Source organism: Trichechus manatus, unplaced genomic scaffold (assembly GCF_000243295.1).
Source record: "Trichechus manatus latirostris isolate Lorelei unplaced genomic scaffold, TriManLat1.0 scaffold00009, whole genome shotgun sequence".
Lineage (NCBI taxonomy): Eukaryota > Metazoa > Chordata > Mammalia > Sirenia > Trichechidae > Trichechus > Trichechus manatus.
This window is the reverse complement of record NW_004443945.1, coordinates 14,145,654-14,172,467: the sequence shown is the minus strand read 5'-3', so window position 1 is coordinate 14,172,467 and position 26,814 is coordinate 14,145,654. Positions and strand designations below refer to the sequence as shown.

Here is a 26,814-nt window from a genome sequence, read left to right as displayed (position 1 = left end):
ATATTTATTAAGTATTTATTACATGCCAAGCAGTGTACTCAGAGCTGAGGTACACACACAGAGCTTATATCCTGATATTGAACAATGAACAAATCAACAAGTATATAATTGCAAATAGAAATAAATACTATGAAAAAAAGTAGGATAAGCGGTGGAAAGTGCAAAGTCCTCGAGGCAGTAAACAAGCTTGGCAAGTTTCAGGAAACAAGTACAAGGAGTGGGCTCAAGCAGATTGAGCAAAGGGGAACATTGCAGGAAATGTAATTGCAGTGGTGGGCATGGACCATATATTGTAGGCCACAGAAAGCCTTTGGATTTAATCCTCAGTGTTATTTGAAGCTATTGGAGAACAGTCAAGCTAGTAATGTGATTTCATTTAGATTTCTAAATGATTACTCTGGCTACCATGTGTCAAATAGTTTTTGAACTCCTACCATATGCTGGTCATAGTGTAGATTTTTAGAGATATATAAGTTATAGTCAGTAAATAACTCCTAAATTTATGGGGATTTCAAACAAATAACCAAATAGTATAGTATGTAATACACAATATTAGAGCTTTACAAAACATATTAAGGGATCACTGACATTGACACTGGCAGCTGGGGGTGGATTTTTATGTAAAGGTTTCATGAGGGAGATAACAACTAGGCTATGTCTTTAAGGATAAGTCAGAATTACTTGGAGTTATGTAGAGGTGCAGTAGGATGCAAGTGGAATTTTAGAAAAATGTATAAGCAAAATCGCTGAAGTAATAAACACCATATTTTACTGCTGTTGGAGTATTATCCACAAGGCAAGGAGTAGTAAGAAATGAATCTGGAATGATAGAGCAGGTTCCAATCATGAAGAACCTTGTAGGTTCTGTTAAGGAACTTACATATTAAGACTACGGATGCTTACCTACCTCTCCTAAGATCTTTATGATAAACCTGAAGGGTTTTAATTAAGAGATGGCTATGATAACATTTTCATTTTAGAATCACTCTAGAGACTATGTGGATGGTAGATTTGAGGAGAAAAAGGTGTGGAAAAGAAACATATGTATTCAGGCATTTGCCTTGGTCTAGGGCAGCAGAGCGAGTAATGTTTCATTCGTTATACATAATGTTGCCATGTGTTGGAGCCGACTGGATGGCTTCTAACAACAGCAGGGCAGCAAAAGCTCATGAGGTCCTGAAAAAGGTAATGAATGTATGTAACACTAGAGAAAAAGATGACAGATTTAAATCAAGTAAAATCAGTAATACTTGGTAAATGATTGGATTAGAGTGTTGAGGGAGAGAAGAAAAAGTCTAGTTTTATAGAAAGGGTAATTGGGTGCATTGGTACCACACCAAGGTGGGACATTTGTTAGGGGAGAAACAATTTATGTGTGAGACAAGTTCAGTTTTGGAATTATTGAGATTTAGATGCTTTTGAGAGTGCCAAGGGAAAACCTCTAGCAAGGAGTAAGACAAATAATTTTGAGGCTTAAAGAACTGTAGGCTACAGAAAGCAATTTGGGAGTAGATTCACAATTAATGAAAAGTAACTGCAAAAAAGAAAGTGATATCAGCCAGAGAATTAGCCTATGAAATGAGAGTTAAGGAATTTTTGTCAGATTGGGAAATACAGTGAAACCTGTGAGAGCTGGAACTTGACGAAACTGCCTTATTTTTCCAGGTTTTGCAAGTTTTCTGCCTTTGACAGGGTGCAGTCTTACCACTTTTCTATTGCTCTTTTTAGTGGAAAATATTTGCATTTTCCTTCTCTGACAGGTTTCCACCTTACACAGGTTCCATCTTTTGGAGGTTTTATGTACTAACATTTAAGTGCAAACAAAGGAAGAAGAGCTTCTGAAGGACACAGAGAAGGATGTGTGAGAAAAGCAAGATCAGTCTAGATAAAAGAATAGTTTCAAGAAGGAAGAAATAATATCAAAGTGGAAAGAATAAATGAAAAATGCTTTTTAGATATGTCAAGTACGGGGTCATTGATGCTTTTAGCAAAGATGATTTCAGAAGGGTATTCAGGAATAAAAGCCAATTGCAGTAGTCTGAGGCATGACTAGGAGATAAGAAAATGAATATATATACCAAGAGAGTACGGAGGAGAAATATTGACTAGAGATATGTGATGTCAAAGAAGGGTTCTTTTAGTATAGGGAATATTTCTGTGTGTTTACAGAGTGAAGGAAAGGATCTTTTAGGGAAAAAAATAAGTTGAAAATCCAGGAAAAAGGGAGGACAAATGAAAGGTCCTAGGGGAGGTAGGAGCAGATTGGGCTAAACACATAGATGGAATTTGTGAATCAAAAGAAGCTCATATTTACCACTGAGACAGGAAGCAAATAGATGTGAGAGGTGGATAAAAGTCAGTTTTTAAACAAAACGATGTTAAATTGAAGGTGATTACTATGCTTGATTATCTCGATTTTGTTCTTGCTGTGTTTTTGGTTATGGTGGTTGTTGTTGAGACACATTCCCCAGGATGGAGGCCTGGAAGTTGAATAGCATGTTTTATTGAGAGTGGGAAGGTTTAAAATAGTCCTTGGATAAAAGTGATGGGAACTGATTAAGTATAAGAAAAAAGATTATTGGTGATACCAGCACAACTGAAGTTGGAACCATGAATTTACAGTGGTGCCAACCTGTATAAATGTGTGCTTTTCTTAAGCAATACCCTGTTGCCTAGATGTAGTAGCAGAGAAATCAGATTATGGCATTGAACCAGTCAGTGTTAGGGATCTGATGAATGTCTGGATAGCAAGCTTTGGTTTACAAGGGAATTTGAAGGGGCTGGTACGGAGTGGTTCAGATGATCATTCTTGGAGTCTAGGGTGGCTAAGAAAAGAAGGCAAAGACCGTGATATATAGTAGGAAAAATTGATAGGATCAAGGAACTAAAATTATAAAATAAAGATCAAGTAAAGTGGAAGTGAGATCATGAGACAACCAACAGACAGAATTAGTGGTTGTGATCAGAGTTTGAAATATTGGAGCTTAATATTCCTGAGGTAAAGTTGTTTTATTGCATTTTAAAATCCACAGTTTTGCTCCAGAAATGGGGGAGAGGGATTGATGCAGAAAAAGGTAAGGATCACTGAAGTTATGGAAATCTAGGTATTGGGGATCTAGATTGTTGAGCAATTTATGCATGTGCATTGACATCTCATAGCATTACCATAGGAATTAGAATAAAGAAGATAGCTGACATTAAATTCCCAAAATTATCAATGACTAAGGAATAGTGATTGGACGTTAGATAGATATTAGCAACCTTTATAAATAATGAATGTTACATCTGAGTGGTGCCTAATAGAAGTAAGGGCTTTACACATTATGGTGGAACAGTAAGTGCTGAAAGTGTATATAGGAAGCCAATCTCCCTTCCTGGACCCATGGACCATGAAATGTGAAAAATTAAGTATCCTCTGCAAATGAGGACTATACTGGAAACAGAGGCTGCAAGGTTGAGCTGAATGTTATTTATGGCAGGAATATGGAGAAGCCATTCTGCAGAAAGGTTGATGGTATAAAGAAATTTGTTAACAATGGAATAAGGATTCTTGAGTCTACAGCTAGAGAGAATTGTTATTAGGTACCATCAAGTCGGCTCCAACTCAACGACCTTACGTAAAACAGAATGAAATGTTAGAGAAGGTTAAAAGTTGTACAGAAGAGAGCAAAGGAGGTGAAGAATTTACAAAGAAGAAGAGATCATGGGCTAATGAGGCTTGCCTTTTACTTCCTAGCCAATAATTACAGAGATAAGATGCTTGAATAGAAGTGACTAACCTCAAATACCCTAAGTTTATCTGAGGTAGTTTTGGTGCCAGAAATGGCGGAGGGTCCAGGGAAGGATCTGACCTGGGTATGGAGTAGTGCTGAAGGATGGCATGGAGTTTAAAGAAAAGAGTGATGGCCTTATCTTAAGATAGTTGGGGCTATGAGTAGGGCTCTGATGAGAAAAAATTGTAACAAAGCTAGTGGAGTAATGGTAAAGGATGAGATTTCTGTGTGGAATGTGAACTATTTTCTTATAGATACCCTCACTGGGAAGTATTAGTGAGAGCCCTTATTAGTAAATACAATAAAACCCACACTTCCTGAACTATCAACGTTTTTATCTCAATTTCTCTGTGTTGTTACCAATTTTTTCCTTCCCTCTTACAAATGTTTTTCTTCTCCAGCAAAATTAATCTTCTATTTGTGTTTCTGACTCTAATCTGTCTTAATTTCTTAATTTGCCTCCCATTTAATTATTTCTTGTTTCTCTTATATTTCAATTTCTCTTTCTTTACTGAAATGTTTTCTCCACAAATTACTGTTTAAGTTTTCTTAATAATACCGTATTTCTACTCTTCCATCCCTTCAAGCTACCTTGAGGATGGTCTAGTTCTCTCTTTCTTTTATTTGTAACCTATACCAATATTCTTGAGTATGTATTTTTAAACATGTTGTCTCCACTCCTTCATCGCCTTCTTAAACCTTATTTCTTTACAGTTTAACCTCTGCTTCCAGCACTTTATTTAAATGGTTTTCTCCCCAGTTATTATGCCTCAATCTTTCATTCATGTTTATCCTTGTTGTCTCTTTGCTTCTGACATTATTGATCACCTCTTTCGTAGCTTTTCTAATGCAGTGCTATCCTGGTTCTCATTTTCTCTCTTCACTCCTCTTGTCTCTTTCACTCCTTTCATATTTCTCAGGTTCTCATCTTTTTGACTGTACATTTTTCTTTATCTTATGAAATCTTGTGGCTCCAACCAGAACTTCTAAGGCCTAGTACAGTGCCTGGCACGTAATATGAACTCAATAAATATGTATCAAAAGAAGGAATGAACTGATGAATTTGTGAAATACACCCACTCCTCACTTATCGATATGGTTAGGTTCCAAAGACCAGGTTGTTATGAGAAAACCAGCGTTACACAAAAAATGAGGATGACCACATCAGATTACAAAATGGAGGATGACTACATCATTATATAACTGCCAAACCACTGAAATCATGGCCCAGCCAAGTTGACATATAACCTTAACCATCACAGCCAACATCACTGTCGCCTCGCACCTCAGCATTTGTTATTGTCATGGATTGAATTGTGTCCCCCAGAAGTACATGTCAACTTGGTTAGGCCATGATTCCTGGTACTGTGTGGTTGTCCTCCATTTTGTTGTGATTGTAATTTTATGTTAAAGAGGATTAGGGTGGGATTGTAACACCCTTACTAAGGTCACATCACTGATCCAATGTAAAGGGAGTTTCTCTGGGGTGTGGCCTGCACCACCTTTTATCTTAAAAGAGATAAAAGGAAAGGGAAGCGAGCAGAGAGTAGGGGACTTCATACCACCAAGAAAGCAGTGCTGGGAGCAGAGCACATCTTTTGGGCCTGGGGTTCCTGTGTGGAGAATCTCCTAGTCCAGGGGAAGATTGAAGACAAGGACCTTCCTCCAGAGCTGACAGAGAGAGAAAGCTTTCCCCCGGAGCTGATGCCCTGAATTTGGACTTCTAGCCTAGTAGACTGTGAGAAAATATATTTTTCTTTGTTAAAGCCATCCACTTGTGGTATTTCTGTTATAGCAGCACTAGCTGACTAAGTCAGTTATAGCCAGACATAGATTGTTAATGTGCAAAATAGTCAGATAGTATACTTTTAACTATTGTCATAAATGCAAAATGTGAGATAACAAGGTAGTCAATAAGTGAGGAGTAGGTGTACTAACACTGTACAGTGAATTATCAAATATCTCTCCTTTGAAGGTTAGATTTCTATCTGATTGGCATCTGTATAAGAATATTCTTCTAATACCTCACAAATTTGAGTCGAAATCTGAATTCACTGTCTTTCTTCTCAATAATTCTTTTGTTTCTGTTTCTAGAACATAATTTTATTTCTGAAGCTGAGAGTATTAAAATTTTCTCTTTGGTTCATCCATTTCTACATATATTTCCTAAAGTAGTTTATCAAATGTTATTTAAAAAAAACAAAAAACTGTTTCTGTCATCAAAGAATTCAAAGTTCAGTGAAGTTAACAGGCTTTGGTAACAAAAAACCTCAGTTCCAGTTCCAGCTCGGAAAATATCAAATTATATGACTTTGTCTATGTTTTTGTGAGCCTTAGTTTGCTCACTCTAAAATAAGATTGGATTACCTGACTTCTAAGATTCTTTCTAACCCCAGCATTCTGTTTGTATATTCTGTGTTCTATGGTTGTCATTTACACTTTCTTCTCTATTTCTCCTACTATTATATCAAGGCAAAGCCTTTTCCTACTCTAATTCCACACACTACTGTTCAGTTAATCTTCTTAATGTGTTACTTGAAATTTTTTTTTTCAGAAACTTTCAATTATTCTCATTTACAATTAAGCCCTGTCCCAACTCCTTAATTTGGATTTAAGATTTCTATAAGCTGACTCTAAGCTAATTTTCCAATTAACATTTTGTCATATTGTACTTCGTTATTTCTAGCTTTTCCATTCGATTCTTTCTTTTAGTCTTCATCTGTCTGCTGAAATTCCTCATCTGTTCATTAATGCTTTCCATCTTTTTCAGTAGAGTCTTTAACATGTCAGTCATAGTTATTTCAAATTCACTGATAGTAACAACATCTGTGTCATCTCAGAGTCTAGTTCTGTTGATTGCTTTGTTTCTTGAAAATGAGCTCCCCCTCACCCCCTTGCTTTTTCTTGTTTCTGCTAATTTTTGATTGAATGTCAGACATTATATATAGGACGATAGAGACTGAGGCAAATAGTACTTACGCCTGGAAATTAGCACACCTCTTTTCCTGTTAGGCTGTGTGTGTGTGTGTGTGTGTGTGTGTGTGTGTGTGTGTGTGTTGGGGAAGGATTAATCAATAAAGGATTGAGCTAGAGTTGGGATTTACTGTTGCTATGGTTACAATCAGTGCACCACTGGCTCCAAATTACTCCGGTGTTATTATCTTCATATAATCCTTCTTTAGTAGTCTCTAGAGCTACTTCTGACTGCAATTTGGACTAACATTATGAAATGGCAGCTAATAGCTGCAGACAGCAGTGCATATGAGGGACTTGCCTTATACCTATTCCACTATCCATGTAAAACTAGCTAAATAAAAGAAAGTCTGGTGAATCATTTAAAGCTGGTCAGTGAAACTTGAACATAGAACTGTGACATACTAATATGAAGATCATGCCTCATTACATATGCTCATATAATACAATAACAATACATAATTCAGTCCTTTAGAGATACATCTTTAAAGTATATATTATTTGATGGCATTTTTGAGGGTCCAAAAGATGGTAATATAGGGACAATACCATGGTGGAATAACTTGAATTTATTGCAGCTGACAAAATGTTATTAAAATTTAACAGCCATTGAAAATGGGAACAAGAATTTTATAGATAGAAGGTGGTAATTATGTCATCTTCAGGATTTTTATAATTTGCATTTTAAAGATGTATTAATTTATTGCATGTTAATTGTTGTAGGAGACATAATCCTGCCTATTTGTGGTTTTGTTTCTATTATTTATGAAGTTATAATTAAATAACAGTGAAAATTATGGTCAATAAAATGCTCAAAACATCCTCAAGACATTTACTCCTTATATGTTTGTATATGCACATATTTAATAATATATCTTAATTGCTCAGTGTTGTATTTTTTCTAATTTTCTTGAGGAAATTGGAATATTTAATCTTTTCTCCTTGCTATTTCCAATAATTAACATTTAAAAAAATACTTCTCTGGATAAGAGAATCCTTTTCTTTTTGATGAGAAAATACATTTGTGGGTAACAGTAATGTCTTTCAACATTAATGGTGTCATACTTTCTCTCATCAATATGTGTATTGTTACCATTTTCACATTTTAGATTGTTACTAACTTGGCTGACTCTAAATATTGTTATTTTTGAGTGGCCTCATTTATGGTTAACCAACACAGAGGATTTACATTTAACTCAACAGAAATGTTCCATAGAGAAACACCATCATGTCCAATAGCTTTGCTTTTAAAAGGTTTCAAGAAAATTTTTTAAAAATTTACTCATGGAATCTTTATAATACAAACATGAAATAAGTCTGTCTGATTTAATATAGACAATAAGCTATGAGTTACATTGTAGAACAGTTTTCATTTGTTTCTAGTATTACTTTGAAGCACTACATTGTACAGGTGGCTTTTTTTTTTTTTTTTTTAGTATTATTTTTATCATACCTAGAGAGCTACTGTACATTGAGCTTACACTAAGCTGGAGTTTTATCATTGTGATGGATAAAAAAAATGCCCACTAACCTATTCTTCCCTGGTAACTTGCATCAATCACATGCACTTTGATTAAGAATGTTGTTCTTATTAGGTGCCGTTGAGTCAATTTGACTCATAGCAACCCTCTTGTGACAGAGTAGAACTGCCCCATAGGGTTTTCCAGGCTTAAATCTTTATAGGAGCAGATTGCCACATCTTTTGCCCATGGAGTCGCTGGGTGGGTTTGAACCACTAACTTTTTGGTTAGCTGCTGAGCATTTAACTGTTGTGCCAGCTGGGCTCCTTCTGATTGACAGTAGGGACCCTAAAGTAGGTAGCAAAGGTGATGAAATAAGTAGAAGTCTATGTCACATACTTGGAAATTGTAAAAACCTATTAAGAGCAGCTAATGAGAGGGAAAATGATTCTAAGATATCAACATCACTAAATGATTGTAAGATTATTTCCCCCCTTGGAAATGACTGAAAAGAAGTACTAAAACATATTACTCTTTCAGTTTTAATTTTTCTTATGAGTAAACACTGACATTAAATTCAAAGACCATTTAAATGGTTTCCTTTATTATTGTGGCCTGGTGTCAGCCTGTCTTCCTCTCATAATCTGCATGTGCTATTACTATATGCTTTTGAAGTTAGATTGATATTGTTTTCCTGCCTATTGTTAAAATACTGTCAGTTGATATGAGTTAGCTCTATTTTTGGAGGAGTTATTAAACAGCATCCTCTGCAAATGCTTGCAGTTTGGAATAGCTTCCACTAGCCAAGCAGCAGTCAAGGTCTATCCAGATTATAGACACATACAAAAAATCTGGGCTAGTTAAAACTTATATTAAAACATATACTTTGTTTATTCAAAGATACAGAACTCTATGACAGATGTTAAATCACTTTGTAGAAGACAACCAAATTCTGTGTCTAAGAAACATTGCATTTGCAAGGAGAGGTTTCTAACCTTTTATGTGCTTAGTTCTTTGACATTCTGGTTAAAACAAAACAAACTATAGCCACACTTTTCAGAGTTAAGTTTTTAAATGCATAAGGTAAAATAATGTAAATAAGCAGGGTTGCAAAGGGAACTACAGTCATCCCTCGGTATCTGCGGGGTATTGATTCCAGGATCCCTGAGGATACCAAAATCCGAGGATGCTCAAGTCCCTTATATAAAATGGCATAGTATTTGCATATAACCTACACATATCCTTCTGTATACTTTGAATCATCTCTAGATTACTTGTAATACCTAATGCAATGTAAATGCTATGTAAATAGTTGTTTCTTCACAACTGAAGACTTGCTCTGGAAGGCAGCCTTTCTCTTCTGTGAGTTTCTTGAGGTCTTCTGGGAACGCTGATACTACCTGGCCATCAGCCGATGCCAATTCTCCCCTGATCTTGATGTTCTTGAGGCTGTAGCGCTTTAAAGAGCTACTCAGCCATCCTTTACCAGCCTGAAACTCCTTCCTCTCGCTCTCCTCAACCGTCTCACACTTAGCTTTTGAGGGATTGCTTTGACCACTTAATTGCTTTTTAGGAGCCATTTTTTTTTTTCACAGAAACGAAGGGTGAATACAACCCAAGTAGCAAACAAACAAGATGCAAGGTGAGCAATGCTCAAACAAGTGCTGGAGAGAGACTGAGGAGCTGTGAAATGGCACGAGGCTACAGCAGGGGATGCCCACACATCACTTCATTCGGATGGATTTAGCGTAGTAATTGGCGCCGGCAGATTCAAGTTTTGCTTTTTGGAACTTTCTTTTTTTTTCGAATATTTTTTGATCTGCGGTTGGTTGAATCTGCAGGTTGCAGAACCTGCAGATATGGAGGGCCGACTGTACTTATATTGAAATACAGACTCCCACGTAGGCACCAAAATATTTTATGTCTTGCAAAATGTTATGAATTATTTTCTACTTCTCAGTTGCTTCTATTCAAAATTTATTTATAAATTCTTATCTTAAAGTTCACTAAAGCTCTCAAGTTTTGTATCTTGATCCCTTAAAGAAACCTGCTATGGGACTGGATGATTTAGGCATTGCTACTTTCAATTTTCTTAGCAATAACTTTAGGTCTTACGTAGTCAGACCCATTCTTACCCAATTGTGGACAAAGAACATATCGTGATCTTTTTTATGTGTTACAAATTTTTAAGTATGGTAGCTTTTCATTCCCCTTAACTGTGGTGGTACATTTCTAGGAAATTTCTACCTTCTACTGTAATTTTTTTCATGTTTCATTTATTAATGTGTTTTCATCTCACACTCTGAAAATTATCATATAATGCCTGTTTTGGATAGTTTTATTTCATATATTTGTGGAAAGAAAAATTTAAGTAAAATTTAAAAGATATACTACAGTCTTCAAACAAGTTTTTCACTAAAGGAATATTTTTTGTGAGGGATAGTTCCTAAGGAATGACTTGTTTTATAAATAGTAAATAGCATCCTTTTGAGGATATAAGGCATAGCAACACATTTGAAATAATTATCTCAATTTCATTCACAATCGTATATTTTGATTTTTAAATAGAGCCGAAGAAGTGAAACTGTATATCCTGGCATTTCAGTTTCCATTTGGATAAATTGATTGATGGAATTAGAATAAATCAAATTATGCATAAATAAATGAAATATTAGCCTAATGTTATGTTTGGGTAATCAAGGATATTCCACAAATTATTGTTGCTATATATTATATAATGAGATATGTTTATGATTGCCGTAAGATAATAAGAAACCTTAAAATAAATGTAGAGGTTGATACTCTTGAAGAATGGATTTTAGGGAATTTAAGAGATATTTATATATCCCTTTGATTCTGGTTATGTATTGTTATGAAGATATACAAAGACATGTACACTAAAAACATGTAATGAAATATTGAGCATATTTATTTCCAAAGGACGTTTCTTCTAAAATAATTTTTCATAAACAAAAATAGAATTAAGAGTTTTTACACTATGAGATTGCCTTTTTCATTTTTCTCTTTGGTAATTGAACGTTGTATATGTACTTATTTAATCTTATTTTTTAAAACCTATTCTAGAACTCTATATTAAAAATACTAAAATTATCTTAAGAAATCAATCTTATTATTGGACATGGACTTTAAAAATTTAAAGATGATTTGAGTTATTACCTTATGAACCTAAAGTGTCAAGTCAACACAAGATACAGTGTAGAATAAATTCAGTGTTCACTTCCTAAAGTCATTAATCTCTACTGGTCCAAAAATGTATGCCACATAATTCATGAAATTTGGGAAATCATGTTTTTTCTCCTCATTTTTTAAAATTGTCTGTATTTGTCATTATCAAAATAAGATAGAGAGAATTTATAGGTAAAGTGGAAAGTCTTTGACACATTAGTCTTGAGGGAGGCTAATGCTTGCTTTGCTGTCCATAATATATAAGCCTTTCCATTTCTGTGGTTACAGCTGTTATGTGGCATCGAGTAGACTCCCTCTCATAGGTATCCTGTAGGACAGAGTAGAACTGTCCCATCAGGTTTCCTAGGCCGTAATCTTTATGGGAACTAGAGGGGGTATAATAATAGTTCGTTTTGATATATACTTTGGAGTTCGTATTACTTTTGAGTTCTTGCATCAGAGCTAGTGTTTTAAGAGTTGTGTGACAGATGTGGAGCTATTGTTAGAAAGCATTTATTGATCACATGTTATAAGTAAAGCATTATGCTAGACTCCAGGGATACAAAAATTAATGATAGGTTACTTAAAATTAAGTATATTTCTTTCAGCAAGGATTAAGTTTTAGCATTGGACTTATTTGTGGTCATAGAGATCACATTGTTTCAGAACAATTATTATTTCAATCAATTAAGACCCATTCTGAATTGTATTATTTGGCATAGGTAGAGTGTACTGAGATAGATGATGTGGATTGACTGATAACCAGGGTTTTACACAGTGATTTTTATTGTGGGCCATGTTTAGTAAGACTATAGACTTCAGAGTTGCTCTGTTTTCTTATAACCTCATTTTGATTTTTCCATTTGAATTTTTGGGTGTCATTTATCCTACTATGATTATACTGAAAGCCTTTTCATATATAGGTGGTACACTAAAACTTAGGACCTTAAGAATTAATGCTTATGTGGTTTTCTTCACTCCTTTGAAAATGTTAGGGAATGAAATTCTTTAAACTAATGCTTCCTGTATTTCACTTGTTCCAGTTAGGAAATTCATCTTGGAAAATGGTCAGTTTTATTTTGTCATTGATTATACTGAGCAACTCCTATTATCTTAGTTGGGAATTGCTATTAAAAGCAGATTTTGGTTCCTTAGAAATTCTTAAGAAGTTTAGTGAGAATTGCTCAGAATATGTTGGAGGAAAGAAAATTCTTTACATACTCAATAATTTTAAACAGTTACCTTTTTCAAAATCAGTTTGATGCATCATAACCAAATAGCAGAAGGGCACTAAAGATCAACTGAGCTGCTTTTTGACTAACATTTCAGGGATTGTGAAGCAGCAGATAGACAGCCATATCACAGATCCAGATCAACAGAACAACGGCCTCTCCTAGAGCGGACCACCACCCGCTCCAGATCCACTGAACGTCCTGATACAAACCTCATGAGGTCGATGCCTTCATTAATGACTGGAAGATCTGCCCCTCCTTCACCTGCCTTATCGAGGTGAAAGATAAATCAATCAGACTAACTTCCCCTTTGCCCCACCAGCACACCATTTTATTTTCCCAGCAGCTAATGGTCTCTTCTATCATCCGTGGCTGATCACTGATAACAATCAATACTAACCCTCTAAATGTAAGCACACTATTTATATTCAGTGGATATAATAGTGTGTGGCTATCATTGTAGTTTGTTTATTAACCGTTCTGACTACATTTGTTTTGTGATTTCTCATTTATCAGGAGTACTGGGTAAATCCCCACATAATACACCTCATAACTATCATGTTCTTCTCCTACAGAATGAGAAATTGTTTGTGTCCATCAGACATCACTTTTGGAATGTTCATCATAATGACAATAAATGAAAGTAGATTTTTAGTTTCTTCCTATCACTGCTAATATCATGTATTAACATCCTCTTTAGCTGAATTTTGAAATGTTGAGTTTTATTTGTAGTTACATGAGATATTTTCTAATACAAGGATATTTAATATGAGCCTGAGTAAAAATCTCTTTGGATCAGAGGAGGAAAGTTAGAAATTTTGCTGTCCGTTAGAAAGAAATGTAAAATGTTGCCTTTTATTTTTTGAGCTGCAGAATTCTCCGCTTGCTTTCATATGGATTGAATATTAATTTACATTAACAATTCCATGGATTTTACTGTAGGCTTTTGTGTGCATGTATGTGTGAATGTGTGCATATTACACAAAAATATAAACATCTTTTGCTGTTTAGATAATCATTCAAATATCATTTTTTTGTCCTACTTTCTTAACCTTTTACTCAGCAGCTAAACCACTTTTAAAATTGCACTTATACAGCTATCATGTGAGCCAAATGTATTAAAAATATTTAACTCATTCTACTGAAAATGAATATTAATGGTGTATCTTGTAGGTCTCATCCTCGTACTGGGTCTGTCCAAACAAGCCCATCAAGTACTCCAGTAGCAGGACGAAGGGGCCGACAGCTTCCACAGCTTCCACCAAAGGGAACATTGGAGAGAAGTAAGTTTTATTTCAAATTATGTCATATAGGAAATACACACGGAGGCTAAGGTGAATCAAGACTTTATTTTTTACTACCTTTGTGTTATTTTTCTTTCTGTATTTTACCTCTATTTGATTGTAGTTATATTTATAAATATATATTTTGCATTTAAAATTTGTAATATTTGAAGGAAAGATAAGCTGTCTTTATTTCTGTTGCTATTTAACATTTTTCAAATTTGAATAAATTCATTTTAAAAAATAAACTTAAACAATGCTCTTAAATAAGCAGTTGGATGATATTTCATTGCTACAACTAAGTTTATGTAATTGTTGACAGTTACATAAAGTTTATTAGTAACTAGCCAAATCAATTTTCACACACTGCAAAGGACTGGTTAGCTGATGCACAACAATGGTGATCCTTCTCAAAACTGGAGTACCAGAAAAAGGTAATCATGAATATACCAAAAAAAAAGATGCATGTTGTACTGATATTTTTAATACTTTAAAATTTTGGCATAAGAGGCACTATTTTCATACACACATATGAACATACTCTCTGGATTTATAAATTATTGTATAAAGGACTTCAAAAGCATGGATAATAATTGAATATAATAATTTTTCAACATCATTTTTTAAATAATTCCTTTATTTAGTAACTGGATGTGCTTTGCAAAAAAGAAAAAATATTTTTAAGTTACCATTTAAGTTTTTTTAATAGACAATACAGTCTGTGCGTTTGAAAATTTCTGTTGTTTTTAACCCCTGTGCTTTGGTTCCCTTTTTTGTTTTGTTTTTATTTTGTTTTTCCTAGACAATGGAGTCAAGGAGATAGAATCTTATGAAGGTCTGTACATAAAGGAGGGTTTGTTTTGTGCTGACAGCCTTTTTGGGGGGCTATGTAAGCAAAAATAAACCCAACTGCAATTGATGTCCCTTAATTGCATAGACTTTTATATACAATAAAATTATTTTAGTTTATGATTTTTAGTACTCAACTTTTGTTTTTCTTGGAAATTATACAAAGGAGTAAAATTTCTTTGATTCAGTCAAATAAGAATGCAAAAGGTTTAACTTCTTATAAATGCAAACATAAAATTTGCTTTTTAAAAATTTAATTTGCCTTTTACACAGAACTCTAGATTTTGATTAAGACTTTAACCGAAGATATCAATTGCAGTCTGTGTTTATGTCATTGAGGTTGTACACATAGTCTAGTTACATTTATCATATATATTTCATTTTGTCTTTATGATGATCTTTTCATTATTAAGTTTGGCTTTCTAGAAAAGACAGTTGTTGAATTAGACAGTGATTGTGGTTTGTATTTCTACATCATTTTTCATGTTGTAGAAAGATTGCTTATAGTGTTTCAGAGTTAAATGTGATATAGTTTTATTATCAAATACTACACTATAACTCAAGAGAAAATATTGAGTTATGAGATATGGGGTGTGATACATTGACTAGGACAAAAAATTCTCTGCTACTTATAGAATTCTGAAATTTATTTTACTGCTTTAAAGAATTTTTAAATTCTTCTGTTTTTTATTACTGATGAATCTCCAGCGCATAGAATAATGCCCAGCATATAGTAGGCCCTTAATAAATGTTTGTTGAATGAATGCATGAAATACTGATTTAAAAACTAAAAAGATACTTCAAGTAGTTTATAAAGTGCCATCAAAAATAATTTTGTCATCGTATATATGTTTATGCTAAATTTTATATTTTTATAACCTGTTTTTAACTAATTTGTAGTATATTGCATTTGAGCAACAATACTTGTATTGCTTTCTATAACTTACTGGAGTAAGTTGTGTTCTCATTCGTTGTAGTTGAGTGATTATAAACTTCTTTTTTGTGCCTTTTTCTACTTACTGTGTACCATGATTTTGAATAACCCAGTGCTGTTGTGACTAGTGGTCTATTATGCTGCTCCTTGAAAAATTTCAGCAGCATTTTTATGATTCTCAATTATTTCCATAAGGATGAGAGTATATAATTTTAAAGCTGCTTTTCATAAGGAAAGTCCTGTGGTATGTATGGAATTTTTTAATCTTCCTAAATTTTTAAAGGTAGTATTTCAGTATCATTTATTGGAATTATTGATAAAGTCAGAAACAAGTTAATATCACAATTTAATTTTTTATAATTTTAGTATCTTTTGTATCTATAGTCTTTTAAGATATGAGTAGCTCCCTTCTTTATAATCATAAATGTACCAGAAAACTGATACCCAAGTCAGGGTGATGAAGTTTCTAATGGGCTTGTCAAGAAACATTCTATTTACTGTCTGCTTTTTGTTTTTTCTTATAGAATCAGTTAAAATCACTATTCCTTTAGGATTCCCAATTATAATTTTTACATTTTTTCCTTCATGAAATAGAGGGGAACCAAAAGCTCTGTTATCCTTTACAGTATTAAATAAAAGCATTTTTGATTGTTTGTTTGTTTTGTCTAAAAGTGTGGATATTTTTTAACATTGTTTCCATAAATGTTGATATGGAAACTTCGGGATTTACATAGTTGTGTAATTTTCTTTAGATTTAAAAGGCAATATGTAATATCTTATTTTAGAACTCTTTAACTTCTAGCTGAGGGTAAAGATACAGTAACCCTAAATAGACTTTCAGTTGACTAAGTCAAATTATGTTGACTTATCTCTTAAAAAGTTAATTGTCACAAGTTGTAATTTAATGAATGGCATTATTTTATAATCAAAGTACTGAAACGTCTATTTTCTAATCTTCTTCAATGGCTAAAAATGAACACGTCCTAATTTAACTTTTTATGATTTGAGTGAACTATGTTATATTTAATTTGTACAATTAATTAAAAACCTTATATATGTTGGTCTTCACTGTGGTACATATTTAGTCATCTTCTCTTTGTCTTAGAGCCAAATAAATAAGAGCAATATAATGAAAGTACAGTATACAAAACTAGGCATTATTATTTTATTTTCCTCTAAATTTGATGTACTTTTGTTTTGTAGAAGTGAAACAAGGTTTTTAAAATCTTTTTTTTTTTGTTTCTCTAGAAGAGAACTCATATCAACATTATTTTTCTAAGAACATACCAAGTTTATTAACAAAGTATTTTGCCTAGTTTCACAGTTATCCACATATCTCAAGTATTTTATGGGTCACAGTTTCTCTTTTACCAATCAAATCATTGTAAAAGTAGTATGATAATTTATTAACAGTATACTTATTTTCAGTATAATACAAATCAGAAATCCATTAAAAATAAAATCTATTAAACCCATTGCCATCGAGTCATTTCTGACTCATAGCAACCTTACAGTCTCTTTATAATCATGCATTGCATTATTATGAATAATTTGTAAGTTTGTTTGTTTAGCTTCAGTTAACTATAACAAGTATACATAGGTATATGGTCACATTTTTTTCTTTACTTTTACTCATGCAAATACAGAATTTAATGAAGAAACTGGGCATGTGGAAGAGCAGGGGGGAGAAAAACAGGGTGAAGAGGTCAAGGCAGGTCTGTCTGTGTGTATAACATAAATATGTGAATGTGTTAGAAGTATGAATTTTCAATTTAAAATAAGGTTTTGGACTCCAAGTTTGTAACTATGCAATAAAGAACAGAATTTTTTCAGTACTAATTTTAAAATAAAGTGTCTAATTTTGTTAATGATGAGATATTACATAAACTGTCTAGAATATTTAATTTATCCAACTGGTTGAACATTTTCCTTAATACTTAAACTAAAATTATAGATTGTGCCCCTGATCAAGAGTTATACCTATCATTTATGCCAGCTTTACGTTCAGTCCATTTATTTATTCATTCAAAATGTTTATTGAGTACCTATTTTTTTTTAAAAAATGTTATCATGTGTTACACTGAATAAAGGTTTGTTGAAGTGTTACTCCCTTCTGTCAAGGATTTTGAATCTAAAAGAGGCAAATTACAAGTGAATATAAAGCAAAATGTAAATGTAAGTTCCATTATAATTTTAGAGACTATCATAATTTTTCCCAGTAAATATTTTTCCTAAAATAAGAGCAGTTAACTCTAAGTTCCTTTTCTTCATCCAAGTTCAGTCTTGCTCTTACACTTTAGATGGCCATAATTTCTCCCCAAAGAGTCCTCCTCCTAAATGGTATGAAAAGCCTTCATTTTTTGATGTTTTTAAAATTTCTATTACGTTTATATGTCACAATTTTTGCCAGTTTCTGTCAGGATGTTCCTGAAAGTATTTTAAAACTAAATATATGATCACATATTTACTATTTTTATTTGAAACTTAGAATTGAATCCTAATCTAAGCTGTCAGCTTTTATCTTTCTTTGAACAATGCAGAATAATTTTAAATCTAACTTTATCAAGTGTTTAACCGATCATTATTTTTTATTCATGAATACTAGAGTGCACTTTTTGTGCCTTTTGTTCTCTTTCACCATTGTATGAATGCAATACCATTATGTATATTGTGCATGAGACGTATTTTCATGGATGCATTCTTTCATTGGTGTTCGTAGTTTAAGACTGAAGATATCTTAAATTATGGTTGCTAATTATCAGCAATTATTTTTAATGTCATAAAGATAAGACGATCATAAGAATATACCTGATAATGGAAACAAAGGCAAGTTTAGTTGCATATTTATAGAAATGTTTAACTACCTCTTTTCTGGGTATCTAGTATTATGACTGCTAAAATGTCACACATCTTCTCTTTTCATGGAATGTTATAGAAATGAATTATATTTTGATGGAATGCTGTAAGAATGAATTTCATTTTAATTAAGTTGTGCAGTAAATGTTTTCCTATTGCTTTGCTATACATCTGTACTATTGCATACAAATCCTGAAAGGCATTTACACTGCTCATGAATTGGCCTCCACAGTAAAGAAATCTTTTTTAAGATATTATTAATTTGAAGAATTCAGCAATAGTTATCACTTTAATTTCATTAAGATAAAGAAGCCCGTTTGTTAAACCAGTTTGTGACTTATGTTTCATTCTTAAAATAGACTTAATTAGTAAATTATATCAATTCTTGGATTATCATGAAAGCACGACTATAATCTTCCTAGTTTATTATAAAAAATAACTATTCCTCATTTTATGTTTTCTCTTAATACTTTTTTATATAAGAATGTACTGTACTCTTCTGTTCATTACTATAAGGTATTATGTTTAGTGCATGGATTTCTTTCCCTAGTATGTGATGTTATCTTTGTGGTGTGCTAAGTTTTTGTTAGGTTGTTAATGACCTTAATTATTAATCACTATTGTCTGTTTTTAATGTTATAAAGACAATGAGGGAGAAACACCAAGCCCACCTATTAATGGGAAAAAAGGCAAGTCTAAAATGTAATTAATAGTGTCTTTCTATATTGTAGATACTCCATATTGGTAAATGTAATGCAAAGATGTGCTTTGTTAAATTAAATAAGCATAAGTACAAGTATTGGTCCCAATTTAAGCTGTCAAATATTTACAACTTTTATTCTGTTTCTGTATATTTCTGAATATGAAATTTTAAGTATAAATATGAATTTATACATACTTTATTATTGGATCCTAGTAGAAACATTTTGTTGAAATATATGGCATTAAGATTGGAAATTTTGCTTTATCAATCATTTTAAGGGAAAGTATTCTGAGGAAAATAGTAATGGTCATTTAGAAAAACACAACATAGATTTTTTTCAGTCCCAGAAACTTTAAATTGAACTATTTTCAAAATGTCCTAATTTAGAATTTTAAAGTAGAAAATGTAAAAAACTTAATCATGAGTCCAACAATAATATTAAATGAATATTTATTATATTTGTGCGTTTTTCACATTTTATACATGTAATTTAGTATAATGCCTAGGGGAGTAAGTAAACTGACTGGTTTTAATACATGAGTTTGATTTTCCCATAACTATTGGTGACTTAATTCTGTAACCCACTGTAACTAAATTCTATCAAAAATAATAGAACCATGTGTGTTTTGCAGTGATTGCTAATCAAATGTAACTACACATTTTTAGAATGCCAACATTTTAAAATGATTGCATCAAAAAAGTTAACAGTCTAAAAATATCTCTACATCATAGCAACTGGCCCTTGTTATTGGGTCAAATTAAGAAATGAATAGTTTTGTGCCTTAGTAATTCAATTGAAATGTCCTTTGATCTTCAGTATATTCTTCCCTCTCTTCATCATTTATAAATAAAGTCTACAATGCTACATGTAAGATCTAATTAACACTAAAATAATTTTATATTTTTTCTTACTGTGAAGTGTTAATTATTTATTAGCAACCCTCTCCAAGTATAAAATCCTTAAAATATGACAGGATATTATAAAAAGCCAAAAATAACATAAAATATAAAAATTAGATCAAGTATAAAATAGGATTATTTCCTATAAAACAATTAAAAATTTTAAATGAGCTCTGTGTATTTACATATTTGTTATTTTTATCTGTTTTTGACCTCTCTGAATTTTGTTTACTACACCTAAGAAAGATATTTCAATATGTATTTAAATATATTTCAGTGATAAATATATCATTCAATTATACAGTCAATTATCAGACTGAAAACAGTTTTAAGAAAATTTAATACCATTTTGTATCTAAGTGAATTTACATGTGTCAAGATAGATATCTTTCACATGAGTTCACTATGTTAATTTCTGAACCGAGAACACACATACCACAGGTTTTTTTGTTTTCCCTGACCTCTGGTTGGCCCTGAATATGTTAAATCTTTCACCTCTAGACTGTTCTGCTTTTCTGTTTTTTCCTTTGATTTTCCGTATAACTGATGCTGATTATTGGGACCTCAGTTTTCCTCATTATTATCTTCTTTTTTATCATTTATGTAAAAATCCTCTTTACTGCAAAAACATCACTATTACTTATGTGGAGCAATTCTATATATGCTATAGTTAAGCGTAGAAGAACTTGATGAGTAAAAATTTCAAAGATGAAAATTTTGTGTTTTACAAATGCTCTTTTTATTTACTTTGGTCTTTTACTAGTCTATCTAATTTTCCTTTTGCTGTCTCCTTTTGAAAGAGTGACTTTCTATTTATCTGTTTATTTGGAATCTACAGTAAAGTTCATAAGTACAAGGTGGGATGTTGTTTTTGAATCAGTAAAATATATACTTTGTGAATCAGGGAAAACTCTAGAGGTGAGAGGGATGTTGGAAGCACGATTTTCTTTCTCCTAGTATGTATTCAGAGTAAGAAATAGCTATGGATTCCAGCCGTAACCAGGTGCTAGAGATGCCCAAACATTGAGTAGAGTGTTGGACTTATCACCAGCCTCCAAAATGCCAAAGGGAGGAAAAAATGAAGACAGCTTTTATAAACACCTTGCTGCAAAGTGCCTATATATCATTTTGAAATGGACATAGTATTTGTTGTCCTTCAGTTAGTGAGATACGTGATCAGTGAGCCAGAGCTACTCCATTAACCCCGTGTAACAACAAATTATTTGGTACGTGGAATTAGTTGCCCAGTTCTCAAATGATCATCTAGCTTAGCCAGTCCCTTTTAGTGCTGTGGGTCTTCCTACTTCCAATGAGCTAAAACAAGACTGTGCCTATTCCATGTAGGAAAGCACTGTAAATTAAAACTCAAAGAACAGCATATTTGGTGAGTTTCTAGCTACCCATTTTTTTTTTTTTTTCATTCATTAATTTATTTCTTCTACAAATGATTGTAGAAAGACTGACACTGTATGTCAGTCTCTGTTTTAGGTGCTGGAGATATAGCAGTGAGCCTGTGAAACAAGGTCCCTACCTTCAAGATTTTTCCCTTACATTATTGGGGAAGACAATAGTAAATGAAATAAATAAATGATAAAATTTCAGATAGTGACAAGAAATAAAATAAATCAGGATAACAGGAAAGATTTTGTTCAGGAGAATAGGGGTTAATATTTTAAATAAAGTATTTAAATGGTAAGTGATATATATACCATGTCCCTTCAGGTAAATATTCTCCTTGGGTGGGTTTCAACCATTTATTTTATATATTAGCTAAATGTTTAGTTCAATTCAACCTGTACCTACTAAGTGTAGTGTATTAGGTAGTCATTGAGGATGCAAAGGTGAATAAGACATATTCACTGCTTTAGGGGAGCTCCCAAGAATAAAGAATAGGAATAGAATGATAACAAAACATAGCTGGTAAAAATATTCTACAGCTAGATATTTACATAAAGTGTCCTAGAATTGTGATACATATTCAGGGTCAGTTTATAAAGAGAGGGTTAAGTTTTGAGGGATGCTGTGTAGGTATTTAGCCAAAAAAATTTCACCCACTACCTGTCATAGTACTTTATATTCTACTATTCTCTAATGGCTTGATTATTTTAATAATTTAAAGCTTTTAGACTTTCCAGAACATCAAAATGGAAATATTCCTGAGGGACTTTCCCCGAAACTATTGTCACATACTTATTTTCATGTGAAGCATTAGAGCTGTGAGTGGAGAAAATCAAGCATGGGGAGGGAGATGCTGAAAGATGTGATAGAGTTCTAGGTTCCCTGAAAGGGTGATAATGGAATACTCTGCTTTGAACTAGCCCTACATCCTTTCAAAATAATATTACTTGCCGTATAGGTATGCTATAAATTTACTTTCTTAAATTATTTGGTATACTTAAGTTGTTTAGAACAATAACTGGCACAGCTATTATTACTATTATTTTTTAGTAATGCATTGTAATATTCTGTATTTTGTACACATAATATGAAAAGTTATCTGTATTTTCAGCACAAGATCTGAAAATTTTAGTTTTAAATTTAAAGTCAGATTAAACCGTCTCAATGATCATCACCTTGAACCAGTTACTGAAAAAATATAATTTCGTAGTTTTTAGGAAATCAGTGATCTTTAGTATTATTCTTGCTAAAATAATTTGCATGAGAAACAATACCAGGGTGTAAATAAATAAGATTGGATTTCTTCATAAGTTTTTTTGTAATGTGCTTTTTTTTAAAATAATGTGAAACGTATGTACATGCTTTAATCTGTGTGTAAAATAAATCTACAAATGTTTAGAATGTTTTTCTTTAGGCCAGAAAACTCTTTAAAACCATTGAAACGTCTCAAGATTCATAGTGTTAGTATTCCCCTGAGAGTCAAATATTTGGGTCTAAAGCCCAGTTCTGCTTCGAAACAGATTTGGCAAATCTTTACATTTCTCTGGGCGTTAGTTTTCTCCTCTATAAAATAAAGTGTCCTGCAGATATTTTCACAGAAAAAAATGTGAGTTTTTGGAAATGTGGCTGATAAAGTCTCAACTAGTCCTTCCCCACCCCCCAGTTTACTGTTTTAACTCTTTGTTTGTTTTTTGTTTTTGGAAACTTAAGAGATATATCCACCTCATTGGCTGCTGCTAGTAAGTCATTCACTGTCATGATTGATTATACACTAACTTCTACCATGCCATCTATTAGAAAAGTCAGGTTTCTAAAGGTATACAATGAAATGGAAGGCAAAATAGTTCATTCTTTGAAGCCTTAATCTATAGTCATCTCCACTTTTACAAAATGTTACAAAGAAAGAAGGAAAGGAAAAAAAAAAACAAGTTACAAAGGAATAAAAAAGTAATTTTGGTAGTCTTGGTAATGTATATTTGCTTCGGTAGGCATTTTAGAAATTGGGTACCGTTTAGGGTGACAAGGTGTGGAATAAAATGGAGTACCAGTATCCATGTCTTAATTTCCAAATTTGATTAATCTAGATGGAATGGATTTTGTAGTGGTATTCGCGTATATTTCCTAAATATATCGTTCCCTCCCAACTTAGATGAAAGACCATGTGTCCACAATTAATTTAGGGACACTTAGAAAAGGATATATCTTGTTTTTTTTTTAGAAAGATGGGCATTTGTATTAAAGAAAAGTAACTCTAGTGAGAATGAGGAGAATGGACTTGAAAGAGAAAAGACTGAGGGCATGTGACCACTTAGGATATTTCAGTAGTCAAATGCATGATGGTATAAACTAGATAGAAGACTGAAATAAAAAGAGTGATGTGTTTAAGATTTCCCCTCCCCATTCAAATTTACAAGCTTCAGTTGTGGAAGTTAAGTATTTGTAAACTGTTATCTTCTAATTTCCTTTCATAGTCTTTTCTTTCTTTCCTGGAGGCCTTTCCTCATGTTTTGTTTTTCTTCCCCTTTTCTCTTTTTTTTATACTTTTAAAGTTTCATGGGACTTAACCAGATTTAGGAAAGAACCCTCCTCCACCCCAAGCCTTTCTGCAAATTTCAGCTATTTTTAAGGCCATATCACCAGCGACTTACTAAATAAAATACTAAAGCTATCTTCTTCTCTTTGTTTTTGAAAATAATCTTAGGGAGGTCATATGGTACAGGAGAGAAAGAGGATAGGATTTGGAACCTGTGATCAAGGCCTGGCTTTACTATGTACCCCATAAAGTCTCAACTAGTTTTTTTCCCCCCAGTTTACTGTTTTTGCTCTTTTTTTGTTCGTTTGGTTTTTTGTTTTTCGAAACTTAAGAGATATATCCACCTCATTGGCTGCTGCTAGTAAGTCATTAAGGGTTAACTGCCCTTATCCTAAGTTATTTCATCTGTGAAAAGGAAATCTTTTCATATTTCCCTCATTCTCAGTATGCTACTTTGATAATCAAATGATTTAATGAATGTGAAATTATTTATCAGGTCTTTGTTTTTTTCACCTGCAAAAACCACCATATAGTTTTCTATCTTTTTTAGGGTCAAATGTGATGCTGTATTTGAAAACACATTGAAAAATATATAAATATTTTGCTAATATAGAAACTTGTGCTCTCTAAATTATAGTGTTTATATAAGATTAGCTACAGGTATAGTGAAGACTAGATGGTAGATAAATATATATTTACACCTCTTGGTGAAGTCTGTCTTGGCTGTAAGATCAAATTTCTCCAGCAAATTATAAAACAACTTAATAAATACTTGTTGTTGTCATATAGGAAGCCCTGGTGGTGTAGTGGGTAAGAGCTTCGGCTGCTAACCAAAAGGTCGGCAGTTTGAATCTACCAGGTGCTCCTTGGAAACCTTATGGGGCAGTTCTACTCTGTCCTGTAGGGTCGCAATGAGTCAGAATTGACTCAATGGCAACGAGTTTTTTTTTTTTTTTAATTGTCATATGAGCTCAATTTTATTTCATTAAAATAAATTCACAAGTTTTAAAGTGGCTTAGTATAGAACCATTTAAAAAGTTGACTCTTAATTCATATTCAGTCAATTAGTTGTGTCAATAAATCTGTTCCTTTCATCCTTGCAGGTACCACCGCTCTGGTATCCTCCTAACTTCTGCTCCTCTCTCCTTGCTATGCATCCTGCTTACACTTTATCAATATTTCAGAACTTTTTATTTTATTAGGTTAATCCTTGCTTAAAAAAAAATTTAAGGGTGATCTACAGAGTACTGAATATGGTCCTAAAAATACCTGTTGCTGTCGAGTCGATTCTGACTCATAGCAACCCTGTATGGTCCTAGTCTTGCTTAAATACATTAAGATCTTCCGCTCTGCTCTTCCAACTCCATTTATTTATTTATCCTTCTAATATTTATTGAGAGCCTGTTATGTACTGAATATCGTTCCATGTACCGGGGATAAGGATAAAGAATAGACTCAAAGTCTATTGAGAAAGATATTATAAGGAAATTATACCTCACAAAACAACTTAAATTCTATCTTCTTCACAAAATCTAATTTGACTAATCAGTCAGATTCATAAGAAGTAAGAGTAACTGTAAATTTAGAGATGAAAATAACCTTAAAAACCTTTAAGGCCAGCTTTCTCACTTCAAGTATAACAAATTTGAAGGCCAGAGAGGCAGTGAAACTTGCCTAAAATTATCTACCTAGTTAATGGAAGAAAAGTTCCCCAAAGCCAGCTTTCTTGGCTCAGTTCAGTGACATATCTATTACCCCTTCTATCAGTCATCGATAACCTTGATCATTGTCATTAAAAAAAAAACAAAAACAAACTCATTGCCATCGAGTCAATTCTGACTTGTAGTAACCCTATAGGACAGAGTGGAACTGCCCCATAGGGTTTCCAAGGTGGATTCGAACTGCTGACCTTTTCGTTAGCAGATGTAGCTCTTAACCCCTGCATGACCAGGGCTCCGAAGATTGTCATACTGGCTGTTACTTACAAATTCATGGTTAATGTCTTGTATCCCAATTTACATTATAAGCTCCTTAAGGGTGAGATCTTTTCTGTTACCACCATATAATAGATACTCAATAAATATTTGCTAATTTCACACTATCAACACACGTGACTCTATAAACAATTCACTTTGACTAAATTGTCAACTAAAGAAGGCATTTAAAAATTAAATTTGTTATATTTCAAAGGTATTTTTCCTCTACACTTCAGAAGATGCTGTTTGCTTATTTGCAAATAGGCTGAACCGTTTTCAGATTGATCCACTTCTACTTCTACACACTCACTCTTGCTTTAAAAGGCAGCATGTCTTCTAGTTTTGGAACACCATAAGCTTTATGGAACGGTGAAAAGTTGAAATAACATTTTAAAATGACACAGGCATATGATTTTAGAAAATTTGATTTAGGATATGGTGCTTGCAAAATCTTTCATATTACTTATTGGTAGATAAAAAAAAAAAGTACTGGTCCTTCAAAATCAACAAATACTTACTAGTTTCCCCATCATGGGTAAATTAGTCTATAGCTTTTTGTGTTACTACAGATTAACTTTGATCAAGAAATAGATGATTTCTTCATTTTTATAACTAAAGAGAGCTTACTAGAATATTGGAATTTATCAGACAATTTTTATATTCTTTAAAGTTTTAAGCTTTCTGCTTAAATATAGCATCTTAATCCAGTTTGTTTACCATTTGGTAATCCTATATTGCATCTTTATCCAGATGTTTAC

The 26,814-nt window shown here is 32.8% G+C and overlaps 1 protein-coding gene across 20 annotated transcripts in view; it reads left to right on the top strand.

Moving 5' to 3' along the window:
• The window catches only part of RIMS2 (regulating synaptic membrane exocytosis 2), a 647,068-nt gene that overhangs the window by 420,947 nt on the left and 199,307 nt on the right, over positions 1-26,814 (top strand). For 9 of the 20 annotated variants that reach the window (XM_023725994.1, XM_023725993.1, XM_004370707.3 and 6 more), the window contains 2 exons: positions 12,722-12,901; positions 13,798-13,907. In XM_023725994.1, coding sequence (XP_023581762.1) covers positions 12,722-12,901; positions 13,798-13,907 — 290 coding nt within the window. Of the gene's footprint in view, positions 1-12,721; positions 12,902-13,797; positions 13,908-14,709; positions 14,743-26,814 lie in introns of all 20 variants that reach the window. The other 11 variants (XM_023725999.1, XM_023725995.1, XM_023726004.1 and 8 more) reach the window with 3 other exon arrangements.